The 23,395-nt window shown below is 46.5% G+C and overlaps 1 protein-coding gene across 8 annotated transcripts in view; it reads right to left on the reverse strand.

Annotated features, from left to right (window-relative positions):
- The window catches only part of RGS8 (regulator of G protein signaling 8), a 51,008-nt gene that overhangs the window by 22,393 nt on the left and 5,220 nt on the right, over nucleotides 1-23,395 (reverse strand). Inside the window, exons 1-5 of one of the 8 annotated variants that reach the window (XM_005609766.4) lie at nucleotides 17,918-18,482; nucleotides 6,045-6,160; nucleotides 4,854-4,927; nucleotides 2,821-2,949; nucleotides 250-351 (exon numbers count right to left, since the gene is read on the reverse strand). In XM_005609766.4, the coding sequence (XP_005609823.1) occupies nucleotides 250-351; nucleotides 2,821-2,846 (128 nt within the window). In that variant the 5' untranslated portion in view covers nucleotides 2,847-2,949; nucleotides 4,854-4,927; nucleotides 6,045-6,160; nucleotides 17,918-18,482. Of the gene's footprint in view, nucleotides 1-249; nucleotides 352-2,820; nucleotides 2,950-4,853; nucleotides 4,928-5,057; nucleotides 5,200-5,275; nucleotides 5,720-6,044; nucleotides 6,161-7,973; nucleotides 8,255-17,917; nucleotides 18,483-23,395 lie in introns of those variants that run through there. The other 7 variants (XM_070266660.1, XM_070266661.1, XM_023640681.2 and 4 more) reach the window with 7 other exon arrangements.

A 23,395-nucleotide genomic window follows, 5' to 3' on the forward strand; every position in this document is an offset into this window, starting at 1 on the left:
GGTGGGTAATATGGTTTTCTTAAAAGTAAAAGGAGCATCCCTATTCTGACTCGTCATACCTTTTGAAAAGGAAAATAAACATTCTTTCACTCACGTTCAGGGATATTAAAAGGAGGTGCCACGAAGCAGAAATTCAGTGTCACCTGGCTCATCTGGTCACCAACCTCCTAGAGAAGAACGGGTTCTATAGCCCCACAGTAGCACCCCATGGTGGGCACCCCGGGAAAGCCGGGTGGCCATACTACTCACTTTAGAGCGCGGTTGGGTTTGTCAGGAAGAATAGCTGTGAAATCACTACACGAGTCTGACTTGTGCGACAGGCATCCCAGTCGAGTCCTCATCCCTTTGTTCCTGCAACAAGCACAGGGGCAGAAGGATGGGGGATGTCATGATCATAGCTGTCAGCTCTAGAAGGGGCCCCTGGAGCTGCTGCTGTCAGGGCCAGCACTGCCCCCTCCCACCCTTCCCCAGGTGGCCCCTGAAGATTTCATGAACAAGAGGAGAAACACCTAGAAGATGAAGGGATACACTCACTCCCTATCTTGATTCCCAGAATAGTAATAGGTACCCTACCCCTAGAGGCTTAATGCTTTTTAAAGCTGGCACGGCAAGTTGATGGTAAGTCAATGAAGGTCGTTAGCTTGGAAGAATTTCTAAATTAGGATTCTCTGTAGGGAAAGGAAATACAGTGATGACAAAATAACAATCTACATTTTGCTCTCCCACTAGGAGGGCAAAGTAGCAGCAGCAGCTCCTGATTGCAAAGCCCCAGAAGTAGTACCCACGCAGAGAGGAGGGGGTTTCCTGCCTAAGATACGGATGCATATCACAGAGGCTCAGAGCGCGAAGTATGGGCTTCAAGGCGGGTCAATGCTGCCTGGAGTTCTCCCCACTCATCCCACACACCTGGGGATACACATAAATTTTTACAGACCAGCAAGGACCGATGCCTGCAGGCGAGGACAAGAGCAAGGTACAATTAGCAATTAAGAACCAGTGCGCCCTTGGCAGTTCTTCTGTTTACTTAACGAAGCCCTCATATTCCTATTTATATTTTGGCTTATCTCAATCAGCATGTGTAAAATTTTGACATGCATATTTAAATTTCTCATATTTCTTATTTTCCTAAGGATCAGATACTTAAACAGTTACCTGCTGCGGAGGACGAAATGAGAAATTGTGCTCATGTCTCTTTCAGACTCCCAACATTAGCCCCTTTTTACCTTTAATCAGAGATTGGCAAACTACAGCCCCGCAAGATGCCCATTTGTGTAAATAAAGTTTTATTGGAACACAACACTCCCCCTTTGTTTACATATTGTTCAAAGCTGCTTTCGAGCACAGGGGCAGAGTTGGGTGGTTGCAACACAGACTGTATGGCCCACAAAACTGAAAATATTTACTCTCTGGCCTTTGACAGAATTAAGTTTACTGACCCCTGACCTTTAACCCTGACAACTCCTCACATGGAGGGCAAAGGTAAGTGGGAGGTGTTTGGTATAATCAGATCAGGACTTAAGAGTGACTTATAAAAGGGGGCTGCCACGTGCACATTGGTAACAATTTGCCACAGAAATAGGCCCAGAAGATTTCATTCTCCCTGCTGAAAGGAAGTCCTTCCAGCCTGGCTTTTCTTTCCTTTTTTTCACAAATCCTGGGACTGGGCAGAGATGTTAGAAACCATCCAATTCAATCTCTTTCTCTTATTTCAAATGGGTTTTCATCCCTGGCTCTGGTATTTGTTCACAGAAATCCTATCCAACGAATGTCCACTAGGATGGTATCTTATTTGGCGTGAATGGACAGCGTTTGTATTTCCCAGTCCGCCTCCGAGGAGCCTGCTAAAGCCAAAACATCCAAGTTCCCAGAAATGGTACCTCTCCCGCAGAAGAGTGGGCCTGCGTGGCCTTCGCTCCCACCTCTCATCTCAGGCAGGCCCATTGTGAATCGATTTTGTGGCATTTCAAAACATTGGCTTCGGCTGGTCTCTCTCCTGCACTAGTGAGCATCGTGTGTCCACTCAGTCTTACAAGTCACAGGCTGCTCTGACACCAGGCCACACAAACAACTGATTAAAGGCCCTTGAGTCATCACTTTCCGTGAATCTGAGTAAAGGTCTTGCTCAGGCTGCACCACAGGCCGAAACTTAACTTTCAGTGTGTCAGTTCATTCCTCAGTGCCTCAGGATTATCAATCACAGTCAGATTGATACCCCCAAAGAGCAATTAAGAGGATTTCAAAAAATGGCAAATCCACCCAAGCCATCTAACAGGGTTTAGCAGGGGCCGGTGTAAAGGGTGATACTTTTTACCAAGACAACAGTGATTCTCCCAAATCGTTTACTAAATTCTTCCATAGAATATTCTTTGGGACAAAATGGCTTTGATTTTCCATCTTGTCTAGCTGAGACCTGAGTTATAACATTTTAGTTAAGTCTGAAATGAGAGCAGAAATAAGAGGCAAAGGTTAAGGTTACCAAAAAAATCCCAACTAGGCTTGCCCTCATCTTTCTTCCCTGTCCTGGTGACCCGCAGAGGTCTCTAAATGGTTCCACACAAGCTCATGCACAGTCCCACCCCATAAGTCCTCCTGGTCAATGGGAGGGCTTGGCACTAAGGCAAGTCCTGCTTGCAAGGCCACAACTTTGCAAGAAGCACCCAGGGAAGGACAGTGCAGCCCACATGGAAGGTCTGGGGGACGGAGGCAAGTGCACCACCCATGAGATTAGAAGGCTTGGGGCAGGCTCAAACAGCAGGGGAGGTGGGAGGGTAGAGAAAGAGGAAAGGGGCAGGGGCAAGAAGACAGGTGAGCATCAGTTACCTGCGTGGCATCAGTAAAGCGGCCATACAGGCACCCGCTTACGGTTAACCCTCTGGCTGGTTTGCAGGGACGTCAGGGCGGGAGATAAGACTGCGGGGCACAGGGATATACCCTTTCACGTCCTCTCACCTAAAATCAAAGAATCTGCTGTAAGAGGGGGCCACCCTCTCTTATCTGGCCTGGCTGCAAATCTTCTCAGATGGCTTTCTGCCATCTGAATACCTCCCCACACACACCCCCTTCCCCATAGATGTCTGCTTGTCCTGGAGCAAGGGTGACCAGCCAAGGATAGATAAGAACGAATCGTTGGGTGGCTTCACTCTGCTGCCTAATGGTCAGGAGTTTCTCTTTCCCAACCACTGGCCATCCACAGTAAAGTGGGACACATGCCCCAGGGGAGGAAGGCATGGGCTTAGCAGGCCACAAATTACTGTTCTCTTTGTCTTACTCTAGTGGGACTCAAGTGACCAGCCAGCCAGGGGTGGGGGAGGTAGGGACAGCACTTGCTCCAGAATCATTTGATTGGCTGCTGTTCTGATTCTCGCCTCCCTCAAGGGAACCTGTCCTGGAGGCAGGAGTGAGAGGAGCCTCAGGAAGGCGTGAGCGGGAGGAAGGTTGGAGCAACTCCAAGGGAGGCTTGTCAGGCACTGTCACTGAACAGGCCTGCTCCTTTGCAGGGATCACAGGCACAGGCTGAAGAAATGAATATGCGAGTCACTCTTTCTTGCCCCTAGGGAGGCTGCCTGGCCTTCCTCAGCCTGGGGACCTGCCTATTCCTGACCCGACGCAGGGAGGACACCAGGAGAGGGATGCTGAGGCTGAGGCCTGATTGACTGACCATCTCTCTCTCCTGAGGGTCCTATTCTCAGTGCTTTGAATGCTTTCTTGCCGCAGAAGAAACCTGATAAGAAGAAACACGTGAAGAGAGCAGCCTATACATAAAGGGTTCCCCTGGGAAACTCTGACACGGAACATAGAACCCATTTTAAAAGAAACCTAATTTAGATGGATAAGGCCCTGACGCAATCTACACCGGTTAAATTATTTTGATATTACCTGGAACATTTCACAAATACTTTTAAAAATACCTTCTCTAATAATACCACAATTAATAAAATAAAACGATGGCTTTGTTAAAACTAAAAAAAATTAGTTAGACTTTGCGTAAAGGCTCATCCCCGGGAGACTGAGCCTGGATCGTGATCTCTGACAGCTAGGACACTTCCGTAATCTTTGTCCTAACCGTGTGTACACCTGCTTGCCCAGAAGTCAAGAAATCGAAGCTCTTCACAGCTGTAAGGGTCTCTAGAAATCATTATTTGGGGCATCTAAGCCTCAGTTTCTCTTGCTTGTGGGATATACCCCAGAGGAGGGGGAAGCCCATGCCAGGGACCTCCATTACCCTGGAGCTGAGCAGAACCGGGGACCGCTCCCCGCATACACAGCAGGCAAGGTCATTTGGGGCAGTTATCACCCGGCCTCCTGTCACTGTGTTGTCGCTCTTCCCACTCCACTGGTACCCACCCTGGCTTGCTGGAGCTGCTTCAATACCTGCATCTCTCTCTTCCAAATCCAGCACTGCCCACCATCGCCTCTCGGACTCTCCACCACCCCTTCAATGAGCTCAGCCTCAGCGTCAATGAAATAAGAACCTGCCAGGTTCTCCGACCCAAGCTTCCTGATTCATCCCAGCACCCCAGGATCCTTGGCTTCTGGGGGACAGAGTTTGGGGTTACCCTGAGCCCAGGAAGGCCGAGGGTGTGATTGCACCCACAGTACATGTGCCCTCATAGATGGACATCAAGTTATAGGTGACTCTGGGGCAGCCAGGATGGGACACAATGGAAAGAGAGGATACTCAAGTAAAAAGCAAAGGTTAAAAGCAAAGAGCAAGGATTTACAAAGAGGGGAAGAGAAACTAAGAGCCTCAGCAGGGAGAAAGCAATCAATATGCATGAAGAGGCAGGTTAATTAAATATGGATAATGCAATCAGCCCACATGGGCACCCCGGAGAGGAAAGCGCAATACTCACTGTCTTTGACCAGTCCTCATGGCCTGCGCGTCTTTGCCAACCGGATGGTCAGAGAAGCTGCGGGTTAAGGAGCTCTGGGGAAAGAGTAGATCTTTCTCTTAGCAGTCAAATCCTTGGCGGGTGAAGGGCATGTGTGCCTGGACACACAGGCACACACGCGCACACACACGCACACATATACACATGCATGCATGCACAACACACCTCCCACCACTTGAGCCGGGCAGCAAGCGGCCCCGCTGAAAGCTCTTCTCTCTGCTTGTCACATCCAGTAAATACTGAAGCAGCCTACACCCCGCGGGCGGCGGCTCAGCTCCGGGACACGGTCTGCACACCCATCCTCATTGGCAGGATGCAGGAGGTGCCCCTGAGCAAAGCTTGCCTGGCACTCCTCCCTCACCTTCCTCCTCAGCCTCACTAACCTGCTTCCCAGCTCCTTTGGCTGCAGCTCAGGGAGAAGTCCCCACAGCCCAAAGCTGCCTCCCTCTGCACCCAGAGGCTGTGCAGGGGGCAGCGAAGCTGTAGGTATTAACTCTTTCCAGCCACCAATGACCTGAAAATCAAATGTCCAGGGGGCCTCTTCTAATGAGCTCTGCCGCTGGCCGAAGGATGGTTGCTGCTCAGGGAGCAGAGAGCATAAAGATCTTGCCCCAGACAGCTGCTGACAGCAGGAGCCAAGCCGAATCAAATCTCCTAATGAGCCAGGAGGAGGGGGGCTGTCTTGCTGGGTGTGATGTGATGTGATAAATGCAGAGAGCAAGAACACTACGGGGCAGGTCACACATCTAAATTCCACCCCCTTTCTCCGAATTTCTATTGTGCTGCACTGCCAAGCCGAACCACACAGCGCTGAAATGACCCCCTTCTGCCACACCTCAGCTGGCCCCATACTCCACCAAGGCATTTCTCCCCCAGCCCATCTCCACTGCCACCCCCCAGCACCAATCACACCACTCCTCACTTCTTAATGAGAAATTTCCACCTCCTCTGCCTCCCCAAACATGTATATTTCTAACTCTGTGCTCCCGGTTTTTCCTACAGTGGAAATTCACCTCTCTTCCTCATCCATCACCTAGCAACTTCCCCCTACTCGCATTTGGTACGGAATGAGACTTTTCCCTTTGTTCTGCCCAACCTGCACATTATCCCTATTTTTCTGTCTTCTACGTTTTTTCTTCCAAGCCGCCTTACCCACATGGATCTTCACACGGCCTGTTTCAGTTCAAGGAGGAGGACTTTCTCTTCCTGTTTGCCCTAGTGCAGTAGTTCTCAGAGTGTCATCCTTGGACCAGCAGCGTCAGCATCATCTGGAGATGTGTTAGAAATGCAAATTCTCAGGCCCCACCCCCAGACCTACAGAATCAGAAACTCCAGGGATGGGGCCCAGCCTTCCAGGTGATTCTGATGTATGCTAAAGTTTGCACCTCACGCCCTGGGATAAAGCTTACCTTCTCCTCTATCCGCTCTAGGTCCCTAAGGCCGAGTCTCCTGCTCCCGCTCAGGAACTAGCTCCAAATGCACCTGGCCTTTGCTGCCAGTCATTTCTAAAACCCAAAAGGCAGCATTTGCTAGAGGCAGCAGAAATCTCTATGGAAAGTGATGGCTTTATAATAAACATATTAGGTTCCATTTGGTTAATCTTTTACAATGTAAAAAGCATTTTCGTGCATCGTCACTCAAAAACCCCACGCCACTGTCAGAGAGAGTATTACCATCCCCGAGTTGATGAGAAAACGGAGACTAGAAAAGGTGACATGTCTGTTTCAAAGTGACACAACACATATAAGGCAGCTCAAGGACCAGAACTTGTTTTCTTACGACGCTCACAGCAGAGCTTTTTCTCCTACGTCACGCCGGGACTCGGTCTTCCTGGCAGATCTATTGGTGCATGACCCCTATTCTCGCAGAGAAATGATTCTGCCGCAACCGCACGCTGCCTGACGACAAGGATGAAATAAAAATTCTGAGGCTGCCTCCACAGTGACTCATTCTCTCTCTCTGAAAATGTCCGCGGTTCCCCTCTGTTGGGTAAAGGGAACTTAGTGTCGTAAAATGAGATGTAAAGGAAACATACTCTATCCCTCAGAACCCCTGTCCCAAACCCTGTTGCTCACTGGGGTTTAGAAGCTAAGCATAAAGAGATTCCCTCACGTCTGGACACTTTCCTGTACTGTAAGAAACAAGTGGACAGATAAACGGGTGAAAAAAAGCCCATCGATAAGCACTTCCCTAATGCAAGATAAGTTTGTACCATAAGGTGGATCCACCCCTGGATCCCAAGCACATAGCTAACACTTAATGAGCTTTTAGAATGTGCCAGACCCTGTGCTAAACAGTGCACTTGCCTTATCTTTCTTAACTCTCACAATAAACTCACAATGTCGACATCTTTACCATCCTCATTTTACAGATGGAAAAACACGACAAGTCATTTGTAAGTGGCAGAGCTGGTGTCTGATACCAAACTTTGTGCTTCCAGCCTCTGCTTTGCCCCTCGCTTTAACATAAAGGTAGTATGATCAGGGGACTCCTCTGCGGGTGTTAAAATAGCGGGGTAGAGGCCTCCTCCATGTCTCGTGCTGCCCCGTCTGGCCTCCAGGATTTAAAGGCGCCGAGGAGCTAGGGCAGGGCTGCAAATGGGCCCACATAGTGGAAGCTGACCAATATTAACCAGCCTTCAGAATCTTCAGTTAGCCTTTAGAGAAGTAATATAGTCCCAGGAAGTCAATAAGCCAACCCAAATGTTTAAAGAAAGATATAAGAATTAATGAAGTTTAAAGGAAAGAATAGGAATATAAAGACAAGAATATGTGGATATGCACCTAGCATGAGTAAAAAGAAAATTAAAACCAGTCCGAACTTTTCTTTTTACCAAAGCATGCCTAAACACCCAGGAATAACCCCGCAGCGCCCTGGTTTGAGAAGCACAGATTAGTACAGGCCCCTTTCAGGGGTGGACTCTAACTTAGTCTTCCGTCCTATAAGGCAGGGGCATAAAGAATTCCAGGGGGAAAATTAAGCTGAACCGAGGAGGTAAGCATTCTAGCATGGTCTTCTTTCCTGTAGGAGAGAGAGAGGAAAAAGCAGGCAGGTTGGAGTGCTAATGAGAAAGACACTCACCTACTTGGACTTTGCATCCCCGGCTTGGAGCCGGGACCCAGAGCGCTGGATTCTTTTCTGGTTACTGCTCCTGAGTTGCTGGCTGAAAACTGGGCACAGGATGTCTCCACTGTTCCCAACACATGGATTTTCCCAGGCAAATAGTCGTTACGAGCTCTGCTCTGGCTTCTCAGATGCCCTGCGCCTCTCTGCTCTTCCCATTCTACGCCTGCTCCTCCTGGAAAACCCAGCCCTCCCAGGTGCGGGCCACTGCTTCTCTCCAGAATCGATGCTTCAGTCCTGCCTCCCCTGAGCTCCAGACTGCTTTTCCAGAGGGCTGCTAGACAGCTCCACCCCCTCAGACCCCGCAGACTCGACTACCTCCAAAACAGCTGACTTTCCCTCCAAATCCTCCAGCCCTGCTGGGCTCCCTGTGAGTGTTTCTGACACCACTCTGTCCTAGACCTTCAGGGTCACAGGTACAGGTACTTGGGGCTTCTTTTTCTCTATTCCCCTTGCTGAATTGGTTTTTAAACCTTGTCGTTATAGTTCTGAAATATTTCTCAACTTCATCCCCTCCCATCCATTGACGCTGCCATGTCAGAGGTTTTTCAGTACACAGCACAGTGTGTGCCCTTCCACCTCTCCTAAATAACTAATCTTCCTGCCCCCCATCAACACCCCCAACCTCCCAGAAACCACTATACCACCACGAGAGTTACCCACTCAACCGATACCATAAACCAGATCCTCTGCATAATACTCTTTGATGGGCTCCCTTGCAGCTTCTTGTCCTGCCTGACATTCCAATAATTTGGTCCCATTTCCCTATCCAGTCTTATCTCCCACTGTGCACCCACACACACACATACATACTCACACGCATACAGGCACGAACACACACAACTGATTCCTCTACTGCTCCTTCTACCCGGATTGTCCCCACCCTGAATCTGCCCGTTAACTCCCAGCTCCCTCTCGAAACACAATCCCACCAAGCTAAAAATTCTCCTGTCCAAAGCTTTTTCAGAACTCTCTCGAAAAAAAGGAACCCCTCCATCCCAACACCACCCCATTAGTGTGTGATTCTCTGACAGCCCGCATCACAGTCTGTGGTTTATCCTCGTGATCGACATTTTCTGATCCTCCCAAACGACTACATGCCCCACAAAGACAGACTCCCCTTCCTATCAATTCCCATTGCCTCGTACGGAGCAGGTCTTTAATAAATGTTGGCTAAATTTGATCTTGAGTTCATGGAAAAATATGAAAAAATCACTGAAGATTCCTTATGGCAGCAACGTGTTAGACTTCCGTAAGTCTCCAGGTCAAGACCAAAGTCAACCTAATGCAAAAGACACTCTGACATTTCTGGGTCAGCAGCACAGGTACCTGAGACATTTGCAAACTATTGCTCCCAACAGCCCGGTCAGGCCAGAGTGGAATTAATCAAGAGCAAAAGGGGCACCTGGCATTGTCACACAAGCCACAAAAATGTAATTAAATTGGAGATAAAGGGAATTAAAGTCTGCAACATAATATTTTTAAAAGCCGTGATAGTGGAGGAGGATGTATATTTCCAAATGCCCCCTGTGCGCTTATTTAATCAACATACCACCTAGGATAGTACCATATTAAAAGCTTTTAATAAAACAGCCATTCGGATATTAGATTTGAATTCTGGTCAGCATGCTAAAGCTCTTCTGCAAATCTTTTAAAAGCAATTTCCACTTTGTAGCTTCCTAGTAACAGTAGAAACATGAATCAACATATGCTGCATTGATTGGGGGTTTCCATGGAGACTGGAAGGACATAGGGAAGAGAAGGACAGAAAGAGGCCACTTGGCCCAAAATTCTACTAAAAAAAAAAAAAAATGCATCTCCATTTCATTCCTCTGAGCATTACAGCCTCATTTCCTGTTCATCAGTTCAAGCATTCAGATATTTAATTTGTAGTAAGCCTGTTTGACTTCTCACAATGAACAGCAGAGAAGACACAGAAAGAAGTCAGCAGCTAAAGGTGCGGGCCCACGAGCTTTCCAGAGAGAACCCCAGAAGCACAGGAGCTGGAATCAGAAGAAAATGCCTTGGTCCTAACTCTACCATTAACTAGCTCCGTGACACGAACTGCCCTCACTAGCTATGTGATCGCTAACTAACATAACCAAGAGCTTTGCCTTTCAATTTCCTCATCTGTAAAACATAAATTAACACACCTGCCCTGCCTATTTTTCAGGGTGCTTATGAGAAAGAAATGAGAAAGTATGTGGGAAGGAAAATGCTTTGCAAATTCTAGTACACCGCACCCTGTTATTATATTTGGTGATGCTTTGAGCTTCCCTGTAAATGGAATTTTGCCAGTGAGCAAGTATTAGCAAAAAAAGAGTGCTGATTTAGTGGAGAGTAGACTGACCTGGAAAAATAGGACAGTGGGTTTGACAGCCTTGAGTTTCGATCAGCTCCATCATTTTCCAGATTTGTAACCGCGGGCATGTTACTCTCCCACTCTGAGCGTCATTTTCATCGTGGGGAAAATGAAGATCACAGTGCCAATGTCATAGGCTTGTTATAAGGATTAAATTAGATAATGCAGTCTAGGGTTTAGCACAATGCTGGACAAATGGCAAAGGAGTGTTTGTTTAGTGCGAGCCGCTTTTTTTAGCCTCATCAACTGTGGCATCAGCTGTAAAATGGGACTGCTGACTCCTACTACTTCCCTACTCTGCACGGAGGATCCCTTGGATGATGTCTGCTCAGCTATTTCACAAGCTGTTTGGTAAAACACACTAAATAGAATATCATTTAAAGATTCGTGTTCCCCACACTAACTTTGGTGATACAAAAATGTACAGAGTACATTTGTAAGAACTTTCAAGCTTCTTGGTGGATGGGAGGGTTATATAAGTCTCTGTGACCTTTGTCATTTCCTTTTGTTCCTCTTGAGCCTCCATCCCTCTCCGTACCACTCCCTTCAGGCCTTGCTTCTTTCTATGCTCCTTTCTTTACTCACTACCTTTATACTGCTCCTTCTAAGTGTGTCTAGAAGGAATTTTAAAATTAAAAGTTGGAGTCTGAACTGCAATCGTTCCTTAGGTCTCCTAAAATTGAATGGCTTACTCACCCTGGAGAAACACCACGAAATCGGGAGGTGTCGTAGGGTTACAAGACTGTCTCTCAGACAATGGTCGTCAGTGTTTAAAATATATATATCTTAAGAAACACATCAACCAAATGCAATATATGAAATTTGGATCCTAATTCGAATTTAAAACCATAAGAAAATACTATGAGACAATTGGGGAAATTTGAGCCCTGATTAGATATTGATATTAGTGTAATATCAATATTGAGGGGTTTTTTTCTTAAGCAATCTTATTATTTAGAGATACACTCTGAAATATTTAGAGCTGAAATGATACGCTCTCTGCAAATTTCTTCAAAATTACAAAGGGTGGGGAACGCGGGTTGTGGAAGCTGATGGTAGTACGTAAGGGCTCATTGTTCTGTTCTCTTGACTTATGTAAATTTGAAATTGTGCATAAATTTTTTTTTTAAGTAGTGTGACCAACGACAGTGCGTGCTTCAGTCAAATGAGTATGTCAAGTGTAAACTATTAGTGAAGGGAAATTGAAGCAGAGGAGAAGGAAGGAATTTGAATGGGAATTGATTTCCTGTCAATTTTCTATTGTGAGTTTTCTTCCCCATGAATAAATCCATTTTCAGAAAAACCTATCATTTGACTCCTAGGGAGTGGGTGCCAAAATTCATAGAGGTTTAGAGTGGGCGTGACTCTTAGATAGCACCTACAGAAATTACGCTTTAAAGACTTTGCCCAAGGTCACGTTTCTTAAGGCATAGCTGGAACTCAAGCCGGGAGCTCCTGGGGTGAAATCCAGCCACATCCTTTCTTCCTACTGCTGAGCTACCCAAATACACATCCAGAACCCAGGGTAATAACTCAACTTTGGATGAGGATACAAATGATGACCTGTTCACTTGCCTCCCCAACCCTTCTCCATTCCTATTGTGCCCTCAATCTTAAACAGTGAACTCAGTTTTTATGTATTAGATTCCTAGTGGCCAGCTGGCTTCTGTGAAGGCAGCTGAAGGGCAGGAAGCCGGAGTGTAGAGAAAGAGAGGACTCACATAACACACGCAATCCTTCACACACCCACAGCCTCATCTCTTGTTTCATCAAGATAATGGAGGCCTCAGGTAGGAAATGCCTCCACCTCTCTCCCCCTCGCCTCCCCTACAAATCTAGCCACACTGACACACACCCTTCCTTCCTTCCCGCCACTCTGAGATCTATCTGTTCAAAGTAAATTCTTCCTCCTATGGCTTTGGGCTCCTCCTTCCCCTCTTACTCTGCTTTATGAACTCTCTGTTCTGTCTTTATTCTCTCCTTCTCCCGTGTTATTCTACACTTACAAATAAAAATATTCTTTCATTTAAAAAAAAAGTCCTCCCTTGGGCATTCCTCCCTTTCTCAGCAAAGTTGCCTGAAAGAATCTCATGTTTGCCCACTTCCTATCCTCTCCTAAATCCTTCATAATTTGGCTTCTGTCCCCACCTCTCCCTGAAAAAGCGACCTCCATCTTGTGGGGTCCAGTGGTCCTTGTCATTATGGACCTCTTAGCTGCATTTGCCAGGGTGACCATTCACTTCTGGCATCTCTACTCCCTTGACCTCCATGGCCATAGACCCTCCTAACTGCCCTTCCACTGGGTCTCCTGTGCTGCCTTCTCCTCCTCTGCCCACCTGATAGAGGCTAGTATTCTCCTACCTTCTAAGCTTGGCTTCCTGCTCTTCTCTCTTTAAACACTCCTTGGGCAATCTCATCCTCACCCATAGTCCTAACTACTTTGGGTATACTGACAATTTCTAAATATTTTCCTTCTAATTCTGGCCCCTCTCCCAATCGTATAGCTTCTCATAGCCCAGGGGTTGCTGAACATACCCCTCAGATGTCCCACAGGCACAACAAATGAAAATACATCTAAAAATTGAGCACATTTTATCCCCTTCTTTTGCTGACCCGTTTTATCCTCCATCCTACCTCAAACACACATACAAATCTTGGCTTCCTCTGGAATTCCTGATCTCAGTTTCTGGCGCCACCATCCACTGAGTAACTCAAGCCAGAAACAGGAAAGTAATTACAGACAACTCCTTGTCTCTCATCTCTTATAGTCAACCAATTGCCAAATCATACTGATTAAATCTCCCTCACATCTCTCTCCTGCTCTCCATCCTTACTCCCACTGTTCTAGTTCATGTTCTGGTTCACGGTCCCTGTTCATGTTGTGGTCTTGGGTCTCTGATCCAGCCTACCTCCTTAAATTCAATTTCATTATTCATAGTCACCTGTTTAAGTCACAAACATGGCTATGCTCCCTTCTCCTCACAACCTATAAGCCCCTCTAGCTTAAGGATCAAGTTCAAGGTTTAATAAGGATCCTGACACATAAACTCCCCAAAAGCTGGGTCCTGCTTACCTTGAGAGTCACCCACCACTCCCTTGGTTTGGGCTTCATGCTCTGACAACTTCACATTGTTCACAATCTTGAGCACATATCATGGGCTCCACATTTCTGGGGCTCCTTTATGCCTTTTCATCCTTCAAGCTGCACTCAGGACCACTTCCTCCAAGCAGCTGCCCTCACACACGCAGGTTCCAAAAGTGCCCTACACTGTGCTCCCAGGCACACTTCTTTACATCAGCACCTGGCACAATTATGTGCCTGCAACTCTCTTCTCCTAACCAGACTTAAGTTCATCAAGGACAGGAAAGTGGATCCATTCATTCATTTATTCAGCTAACGTTTAGGTATCTCCTATGTCACAGCAATGTACCAGGCATAGGTACATTCCATTACCTATGTACATTACATAAGTAAAAGCTGTATTTTTCATCTCTACACCTCCAACACCTAGCACAGTGCCTAGCACCAAGAAGATGCTCAATAAATATTTGTTGAATTTCACTGAGCCAGCCAGGTTCAGGTAGGTGAGTGAGACAACGTTTGAAGCAGGATGCTGGCCAGAAGAGGTAGTGTGGAGTCGTAGAAATGGCACAGGCTCCAGCATCAGGTAAAAAGGGTTCAAGCTCCAGCTCCACCCCTTCATGGCTGGGTCATCTTGGCTTAAAACCTTGCCTCCTTATCTCTGAAATCCGAATTACTAAGGTGATGCCAGCTTACTGTGTTATTGGAAGAATTCAATGAGATATTTAAGAAAATATAAATTATAAATTGTTCAGCCTTATGAAAACATGGAGTCACATTGAGAGCATCAGAGTCATAGAAGGCAGGGCCCCAACACCAAATGGGGTGGGGTTGGAGGCTGCAGGGGAAGGGGCAGCAGGGCCAGAGATGGAGAAGCAGCGGGACCTAGTTTTCAAAGCCCTGGGGCTGAGATGTAACCCGAGGCACTGCCCCAGTTGAAACGTGGCGCTCTCCTATCACACTGCACCAGGGTGCTGCTTATCAATCTCTTCCCCTTCAAGACAGTAACAAAAGCTTTACCATTTGCCACCAGGGTCTACAGCAGTGGGCAGAAAGCGGCTTCAGCACTCTCCCCATGTTTTGAATATAAAAGAAGCTCTTTCTAACCCTCCATTTTTAGTAACTTTGGCCAATGGCTTTTATGTCCTTCCTTCCAGCTCCACTCTAGCCAGCCACTCAGAGTCATGTGAAAAGGGAAACTCCACAGCCAGTGGGCCAGGGATGAGGTCTGGTGCAGCCACAGCGTCAGGAAATAGTTGAGTGGAGGCCAGGCCTCCTGAGGGCACAGCTCTCCTGTTGGGATCCACTGCTCCCCTTCCTCCCTTCACAGAGCCCTTGGGAAATGAGACAACTTGCTTTGGGGCTGTTCCTGGTGCACATTAATGTCTGCACTGGGAAGGGTCGGGGGGTGGGGAACAGAGCTGTGTGGGTACACTCTGATGCACAAGGATGCTGAGCAAATTCTGACACTTTTCCTTGAGAGACAAGGCCCTGGTAGGGATTTACCTTAAGCCATTCAGCTTTTCTGAGACCCTCTTCTTTCTAGGACCTTATATTGAAGAATTCAAAAGCCTTGTGAAAATTCCATCCAGAGCACACTGATAAAGGTCCTGAGGAGAATGCTGATGCTTCTTGGACAGTGAAAACTATTCTAATCCCCAAGGCACAGAGGGGAAGAAAGGAGCATTTCTAGTGTGTCTGAAGATGTAGGCATTTGGACAAAGAGAAAATGAGAAAGCACCAAACAGTGAGTGTGGGATAGGATTGACAGGACAAAAATTCTAATCCATAAAGTCGTTATACACAACAAAACTTACAATTGTACAGCACAGTCACAACCTACAAAGTGCTTTCACTTCTTTAGCTGAACTTGATCAAGTTTCTTAACCTCCTCGAGCCTCAGTTTGCTCTGGGAAATTGGGAGGATTAAACCACGTAAAGTGGGGCCGGCCCGGTGGCGCAGCAGTTAAGTTCGCACGTTCCGCTTCCCAGCAGCCCCAGGTTCACCGGTTCGGATCCCTTGTGCAGACACGGCACCGCTTGGCAAAAGCCATGCTGTGGTAGGCGTCCCACGTATAAAAAAGTAGAGGAAGATGGGCATGGATGTTGGCTCAGGGCCAGTCTTCCTCAGCAAAAAGAGGAGGATTGGCAGCAGATGTTAGCTGATCTTCCTCAAAAAAAAAACAAATCACCTAATGTAGGGAAAGTACTTAGCCAAGTTGCCTGGCGCATCTTAATGACTGGGAGCTGTCATTAGTCCTTTTGGTTGATCCTCATGAAAACCTTTGGAGGTAAGCAGGGCACTTGTAATTGTGCCCATTTTACAGATTACAAACGCAAAGCTGTTCAGTAGCCCTGAGTGAAGGGCCCAGGGTAATTCAACTAATGGCCCTCGGCAGGCTGGAATCCAGGACGGCCAGGGTTTTTTTCCACTCTAAGCAATGTCTCTTTTTTTTTTTCAGTTGCTGCTGCTGCTGGCCTGCCACTGAGATCCACATCTGGGAGATTTTTTTAGTGGAAATACGTTGGGTTTTGCTCAGCCGTCCATCCACACTCTTACTCAATCCCCTGGGAGCACCTGGCATTTGTGACACAGCTACTGGGGCCAAGGAACCATGTTCTTCAGGTTGGAGTTCACTGATTCACGGGAGAAAGACCTTGGCTTCATTAGCAGGTTTAACTCAACTGGACAAAGACTACGAGTAAGTTTTCAGACTCGTTTGTGTGTTAGGGACTGTGTGAAATTTACTTTTGAAAAAAAGCACCAAAAGGACCCAATCCCCAGGGGTGGCTTACCTTTGCCTGGCCATGGTGGGCTCCAGGCCACACTACACACTCAATCCCCACTCACCCCACTCCCATCGACCTTCTTCCAGGAAACCTACTCTAAGGATTGAGCAGAGAGCAGACGGTTAATAAAGACTAGTTGGCCAGACTGACTGAGCGCTCCTGGGGCTATTATTCCCAAAGTAATAACAGCCATCATCTACATAAGACCACTTTGCATGTTTAGGGCTTTGCACTTTTCCCAAACACTTGTATGATCTCATGGTAACAGTTAGCTCACTCCCCCACTTTCTAGCACCTCTTCCATCTTCCAAGAAAACCCTGAAGTTTTCCAAATCTGTAGGAACAAATAATCCAAAAAGAACCCAAGTTGCAGGAGAGTGTAGACTATCCTTCTTATTTTGTTAGATTGAAGGAATCTGAAGGCCTGGTTTTCAGTATGTAGTAAAACAATGGATTGATATTGAGTGACTCTAAGACAGAAAGAGAAAAGCCACCCTCCTTTTCCCCACCCCCCAAAAAGTCACTACCTAGACAGCTCTGAGAAGGACCCACTTAGCTGTTCCAGGGACCCGTCACCCCCTGCAGGTAGCAGCTGTGCCCTCAACTCACTGCTTAGAAATTGGTGACCAGCCAAAAAGAAAATTTGTAGCTATGTGTGATGATGGATGTGACTACATTTATTGTGGTGATTATTTCACAATATGCAAATATGTTAAATCATTGCGTTGTGTACCTGAAACTAATATAATGTTATATGTCAATTATATCTTACTTAAAAAAAAACTCTCATCCCAGCAAGTCTAGTTTTAAGACTGTGTCTAAGAAAATAATCCAGAATGTGAGCAAAGTTTTAACTATTATTTCAGCATTGCATGTAATAATAAAAATCTGGAAAAAATTTTTTTAAAAAGAAATTGGTGACCTGTCAATGGATGTGTTAATTAACTCCATGGTGGGAATCCTTTTGCAATGTATACATACATCAAATCACCATGTTGTACACTTTAAACATATTACAATTTTATTTGTCAATTATACCTCAATAAAGCTGAAAAAAAAAAAAGAAATTAGTGACCTCCAACGTATTTTAATCTTGCTCCAACTCATTGTGATTGTCAGTCCGTCTGCATCGGAATGTGTCACCAGTGTTAGTCACCAGCAACACCAGAGACCTGCATGCTCACTGGAAACAAAACAGATGCTGTGTGCAGCAAGACTGCTGTGCAGGCGACCCGCTTAAAACAACAGCCAAAAAACACATGAATAAAACTAAAAGGGATAGTGTCATAGTCCATATTGACCTACAATGTTTTCAGAGCCCCTCACAGGATCTCTGGGGGAAGAAACAGCATCCTTTTGGACCAGAAAGCAGGTTTCAGGGGACCTGAGGAGTTGCAATGGAGAAGAAAGGAGAACAAAAAAAAACGTTTGCAGCTTAGCGCTCACTAACTGGGAAGAACGGGCATATTCCTGCACCCTTGCTCCTGGCAAGGGTAACGGGCTTAATCCACTCTGAGGAGCTCTGTTAGAGAATGAGCAAGGACTATGACACAAGGACAGTACCTTTCGTGCCTGAGTTGTCCTGTACCTCCCAGCAAGACTTGTGGCTCAGGATGGCCAGTTCAAGGACCCACTCAGGCCCTGCTGGAAGGAGCTGGTCTCTCTTACCTGTCTGGTGGTAGACAGTGCAGCTGGGAAGGCGTGGCTGGTGTGGGCCCCAGGTGGGCATGGCTCGGCAAGGCTCTGAGTGACAGAATCAGCCACCTCCTGGGACATGGGAGAGGGTGCCAGAGGGGCAGCCCAGCTCACCTCAGTGCCCCTAGCAGAGCTGCTACAATGAGCCGCTCCCGCTGGCTCTGCTTCTCTCCCGGCTTTGCATCTCATGAACAGGGAAAGAGCTAGCACAGGGGGAAGGGGTGGGGAAGCGGAGGGAGGGGAGGGGGCACTCTAACAGATGATGCGCACTGCCACGCAGAGTCGGGGGAGGACCGCAGACTCCAGCAGGATGGCACTGCCTGTGTGGCTCTCCCGCTGACAGCTCGCTCCCTGGCAGCTGCCTCCGAGGGGCCGCTGGCTCTAGAGAATTCAGGGAGAGGCAGAGTACAGAGGGGGTGGAAGAGGATGGAGGGGGGAGGGAGGAGATCCCCTGGGTTGCACAGCCCAGAGGAGGTGAAGCGGGTGACTGGCATGGGGAGAGAGGATGACCTGCTTTGGCTCAAAAGCAGACCAGGCTGAAGGAATCTGCTCTACGAGGTAGTGTTAAGGGACAGACAAAGCCCCACATTCCTGGCCTGCCTTCAAGGTTGTCTCTCTCTCCTTCCATAACCAACAAGCAAGGCCACTCTGACTTAGGAATTTGGAACGGCTAGGCGTTTTGGATCAAGCACAGCTCCAACTTTCTCAAAGAGGAGAAAAAAATTAGGCATGAAACAGGGTAATGCATGGACTGTGTAGTGTCATTTGTCACTCTACCCTGCAAGCAAGCCCAAATGCCCCCTCTGCCATCTGGCCAACCTGTGATCAGGGGGCCGTGGTGGCAAGAATGGGAGCGAGAAGGACCAGGAGGGTACGGAGACAGTGTGTCATGTGATGCTGTTGTCTGTAAAGTTCCATTTGGATGGTCAGGAGCAAAACCTTCTGGACAGCTTGGGCCAGTGCCTGGAGCGGCTTCCAAGCATGAGGGAAAACCCTTTGCTTCTGATTCCAGAGTCTCTTCGACCTGCCGCCCACGTGCGGCAGGTTCACCACACAGGCCCCAGAGCTGACAGTCATCAGCTCTATTTACAACCACAGCCAGAGGAAGAGGCTGACAGGGAAAGAAGTAAACAAACAGTGGAAGCCAGAGAAGACCAAAGGAAGATGCAGCTGGGGACGCTCCGCAAGCGCAGCTAACGAAGGGAAAGAGATCTCAAATAAGCGCCTTCTCTGGAGGGAGGGGCAGGATGCAGAGGGGTGAAGAATGGACCGTGACAGATTTCTAGGGAATTGTGCATCCCTGCTACAAGCTACTTCTCCTTCAGGCCTGTCTCCAGAGGTCCTGACAAGCACTGACCCAGATGACCCCTCAGAAGGTGGCTGCTCCAGGTAGGACTCTGCCTCCATAGACATTCATGATCACCATTTAGCTGTTGCATAAAACATTGCACCAATTCAGCAAAATCAGGTCAATTCAGCAAACAGTCGTTGGAGCCTACTGTGTGCTGTGGGGGATGTAGAGATGACTAAGACATCCTTGTCATGTTGAGCATGAACCAAGAGAATGAGAGATTTAAATAAGTGACTCGAACAGCTGGATAGGTGAGCTAAAGACTCGGAGTGCCACAGGGGGGATGCTGGGGGTAGGGGAGACCAAGTCCACCTGGGAAATCAAAGACGTCCTCTTAGAGCAGGCCTCATCTGATGTGCACATCAAAGATTACCAGTGGATTTTGACAAGCGGAGTTGAGTGGAGAAGAGAATTCAGGCAGAGGAACAGCCTGGGCAAAGGCACAGAGTCTAGAGGTCCCTGGTGGGTTTGGCCAACAATGAGTGCTCTTTCTAAGGAGGCAGGAGCAGAAAGTAAAGTGTGATAGGAGGTCACAGAGGAGGATGTAATTTAAAGAACCCATTGTGACCAGCTAGTAAAACACTTTAAAGGAGTGTTGGTCTGATCGCTTCCATTATCAGATTTGTGTTTTGAGAAGATACTGAGTGGAGAGGGATTGGAAGGAAGTGAAGCCAGTCAAGGTTATTATAAATCCTCAGGTGAGACAGGATGAGAGCCAAACTAAGACAACAGACTTGAGAGGAAAGAACAAAATGCCATGATTTGGAAAGGCTGAATCAGCAGGACTTGATCTGATGTGACAGATGAGGGGAGTTCGGAATGAGGGAGGCTGGGAAAGAGTTGAGAATGACTCTACAATTTCTCATTTGAGAACTGACTTTGAAGCCTAGGGCACCTCAGTCCTGCAATTGCAAGGAACTAAATGCAGCCCAAGAACCCAAAGGAGCAAGCAAACAGACTCTCCTCTGAGCCTCCAGAAAGGAGCACAACCCTGTCAACACCTTGATTTTAGCCCAGTGAGACCCGTGTCAGACTTCCAACCTTCAGAACTGTGAGATAATAGTTGCGCTGTTTAAATCACTATGTTTGTGGTCACTTTTCATGTCAGCAATAGAAAAGTAATATAAGGGGGCTGTCCTTGGTTGTAGTTAGGGCATTTCTCATATTTAGACAGGATCAGAGGACAAAAAGTTAATGGATACTAACAAACAGTGTAGAGATATAGAAACTGTTGAAGAACCCAGATCAGAAGTTAGATGAACTCTGCCTCTCAGGGAAATGTAAGCTCTAAAGATCTTTCCAAGAGTATGTTGCACAAACGCCCCACAAGCGAATGTCTGAGCTCAGTCTTAAATGATTTGTTAGCCTCCTTCTCCTCCCCAGGCATATGCTACCTCCAGCAAAAGCGGCTTTATCCCTCTGATTGATTAGCCATTGTTAAGGAAGGCTTTCTTTGCTCTCACATACACATCTGTCATGGGAAACACAATTAATGCTTTATGTTTAAGAGAAGAAACATAGAGAGAGAGCCACCTCCCTTAGCAGGAGAAGAGAGCCTCTGGCGGTAAGAAAGCAGAACCTACCAACTTGAGCAAACAAAGTAAATAAACAATAGAAACAAAATCAAAACAAATCCAGTCCCAGGATAGGAAGGAGTCAGAAGATTCCGAGTAGAAAGAAATAGAAATGGATGGATGAAAATAGAATAGATGGATGAGTGAGTAGATGGATGGAAAAATGGATGGATGGATGGATGGATGGATAGATAGATAGATAGACAGACAGACAGATAGACAGATAGATAGAACTGAAGGAACAAAGAAAGTTCCTGAACCTCACCATATGGACAATTTATATATAGATCTGTGAGAGTTCACCCCTGCTTGTGCAATTGGGCACAGGACTGCATGTGTGTATGTGCAAATGCACACACTCACAAGCATCACTCATGGAGTTTAAAATTTGCAAGTACCTGAATGTTGTTTATAGAGAGTAGAATTTAAAATGTCTATCCAGGAATTCTGTTCTCAACCAGATCATTCTGTAGGATGTCTGAATGATCCTTCAACTCCATCCACTTCTCCCAAACCCCATTTCCATAGACAGCAGCGGGGGAGTGATGAAGAACATGGACTCTGGAGTCAGACAGGCACTCTGTTTACAAATCCCAGTTCTGCCACTTACCAGTTTTGTGACCTTGAGCGTGTCACTGAACCTCTCTATGCTTCACTTTCTTTTCCTGTAAAATGGGGATACTCATAGCACCTCCCTCACCAGGTTGTTATGAGAATTAATGAGTTCACATTTAAACAGCCTAGACTACTAATGACCGGCGAGAATTCTACCAGTGAACCACCAACGCTGCCGATTAGACTACTAATAGACATCTCCTCTGTCCCCTCAGGATTCATGCCCACCTTGATTCCTCACACGTCCTACATGTATCCTGGTATATACACTATTTTTTAATTATCTGGTTTTTTGTGTATACATTCCCACTAGACCATAAGCTCCATGAAGGCAGGGACAACATCTATCTGGTTTCACTTTACTTTTCTCAACTTATCTCACGTGCTCACAAAATCAAGGATGAAATGGAGTTTTCTCTTTCATTCAAAGTTAAATTCCTGGAGTAAAGGCATAGATGCTTAAAAGATTTATCAGTACCTAGCTCTCATCTTTGGGCAAGTCATTTCACTTCTTTGGGTCTCCATTTCCTCTTCTGTTGAATGACAGGGCTAGGCTAGGTTATTTGTAAACTTGCTTCTAATTCTATAATTCTACAATTCTGCACTATATTTCTCTTCCTGGCCTCATCTGAAATAAATTGTTAGAGCAGTTTGGATGAACGACACTTAGTAATTTGTTAAGACCATTACTTGAGTATCATCTATCACCAGACGTGGTGGCCTGATGATAGTGATGGCCCCTAATCTGTTCACAGACCTCTGTATCCATAACCTTGGATACTCTCTCCCACACTGACTCTAGATTTGGCCAGGTAACTTGCTTTAACCAATGGGACCATAGCAAATAGGATGCAAGTAGAGGCTTGGAAAGCACTTGTGAGTTGGGGCTTGCTCTCTCTTGCTGCTCTTGGACTCCTGCAGCCTCCGTGTGAAGAAGCCTGCACTAGCTAACTGGATGAATAGAAACATGTCATCCAGTCACCGCTATTGTACCAGCCAACAGCCAGTCAACTGCCAGACATGTGAGTGAGGTCATACCAGATAATCTAGCTACCAGCTGACTGTTGACACACAAGCAAGTCCAGCCAAGATTAGCTAAGCCAGCCCAAACCAGAAGGATTGCCCAACTGGCTCACATATTTACGACCTAACAAATGGTTGCTCTTTTAAGCCATCAAGTTTTAGGACGTTTTGTTACACAGCAAAAGCTCACTGATACCTCAAGGAGTAGCCCAGATTCAAAGCCCCTTATTGGTACTTCCAGATCAGTTCCCTGCACACCAGTCATTTTTAATGTATCCACCCCAACTTCATTTCTAATATTCAAGAGCAAATCTGACATAGGCAACTAAGTGAAATCCAGGCTTTAGGAGAAAGTCAATTTGTGTTTGTTTCTTCTGAAACCTTGGACATTCCTTCTTTGCCTCAGGGTGGTTAATTTTTTTTCTTGAATATAATAGGTATAGAATAGAATAAATATTAACTTACTCAACTATGATGACATAATCCACTTATCAAACACAGCTTTGGAAGTTAACATTGTGCCAACTGTTTTGCCCAAATGTGTAATTTCCCACAGGAATTGCTTCATCTTGGAGGGCAAAGAGTCATCCTTCTTTGCCCTTCACAGTGCCTACTGCAGCATTTCAGTGATTTCCAGATGTAAATCATGGCCTTGTTAAATTTATGAAATTCCCAAGTGGCAAACACTGGGTCATCAATCTTTTATTTTTCCAAACAAGAACATTAAAAATGGTTGTCCACTATTGCAATCAATTTGTAAAGTAAAGATAATTTTAATGCCAAAAAGTGTGAAGGACACGATCTCAGAAGGAAGGATAATTCTTCCCACAAAAGCACAGCTGGTAACCTTGCACCCACGCTGAGGTACATAAATACTGATATAAAGAA

Source organism: Equus caballus, chromosome 5, assembly GCF_041296265.1.
Source record: "Equus caballus isolate H_3958 breed thoroughbred chromosome 5, TB-T2T, whole genome shotgun sequence".
Classification (NCBI taxonomy): Eukaryota; Metazoa; Chordata; class Mammalia; order Perissodactyla; family Equidae; genus Equus; species Equus caballus.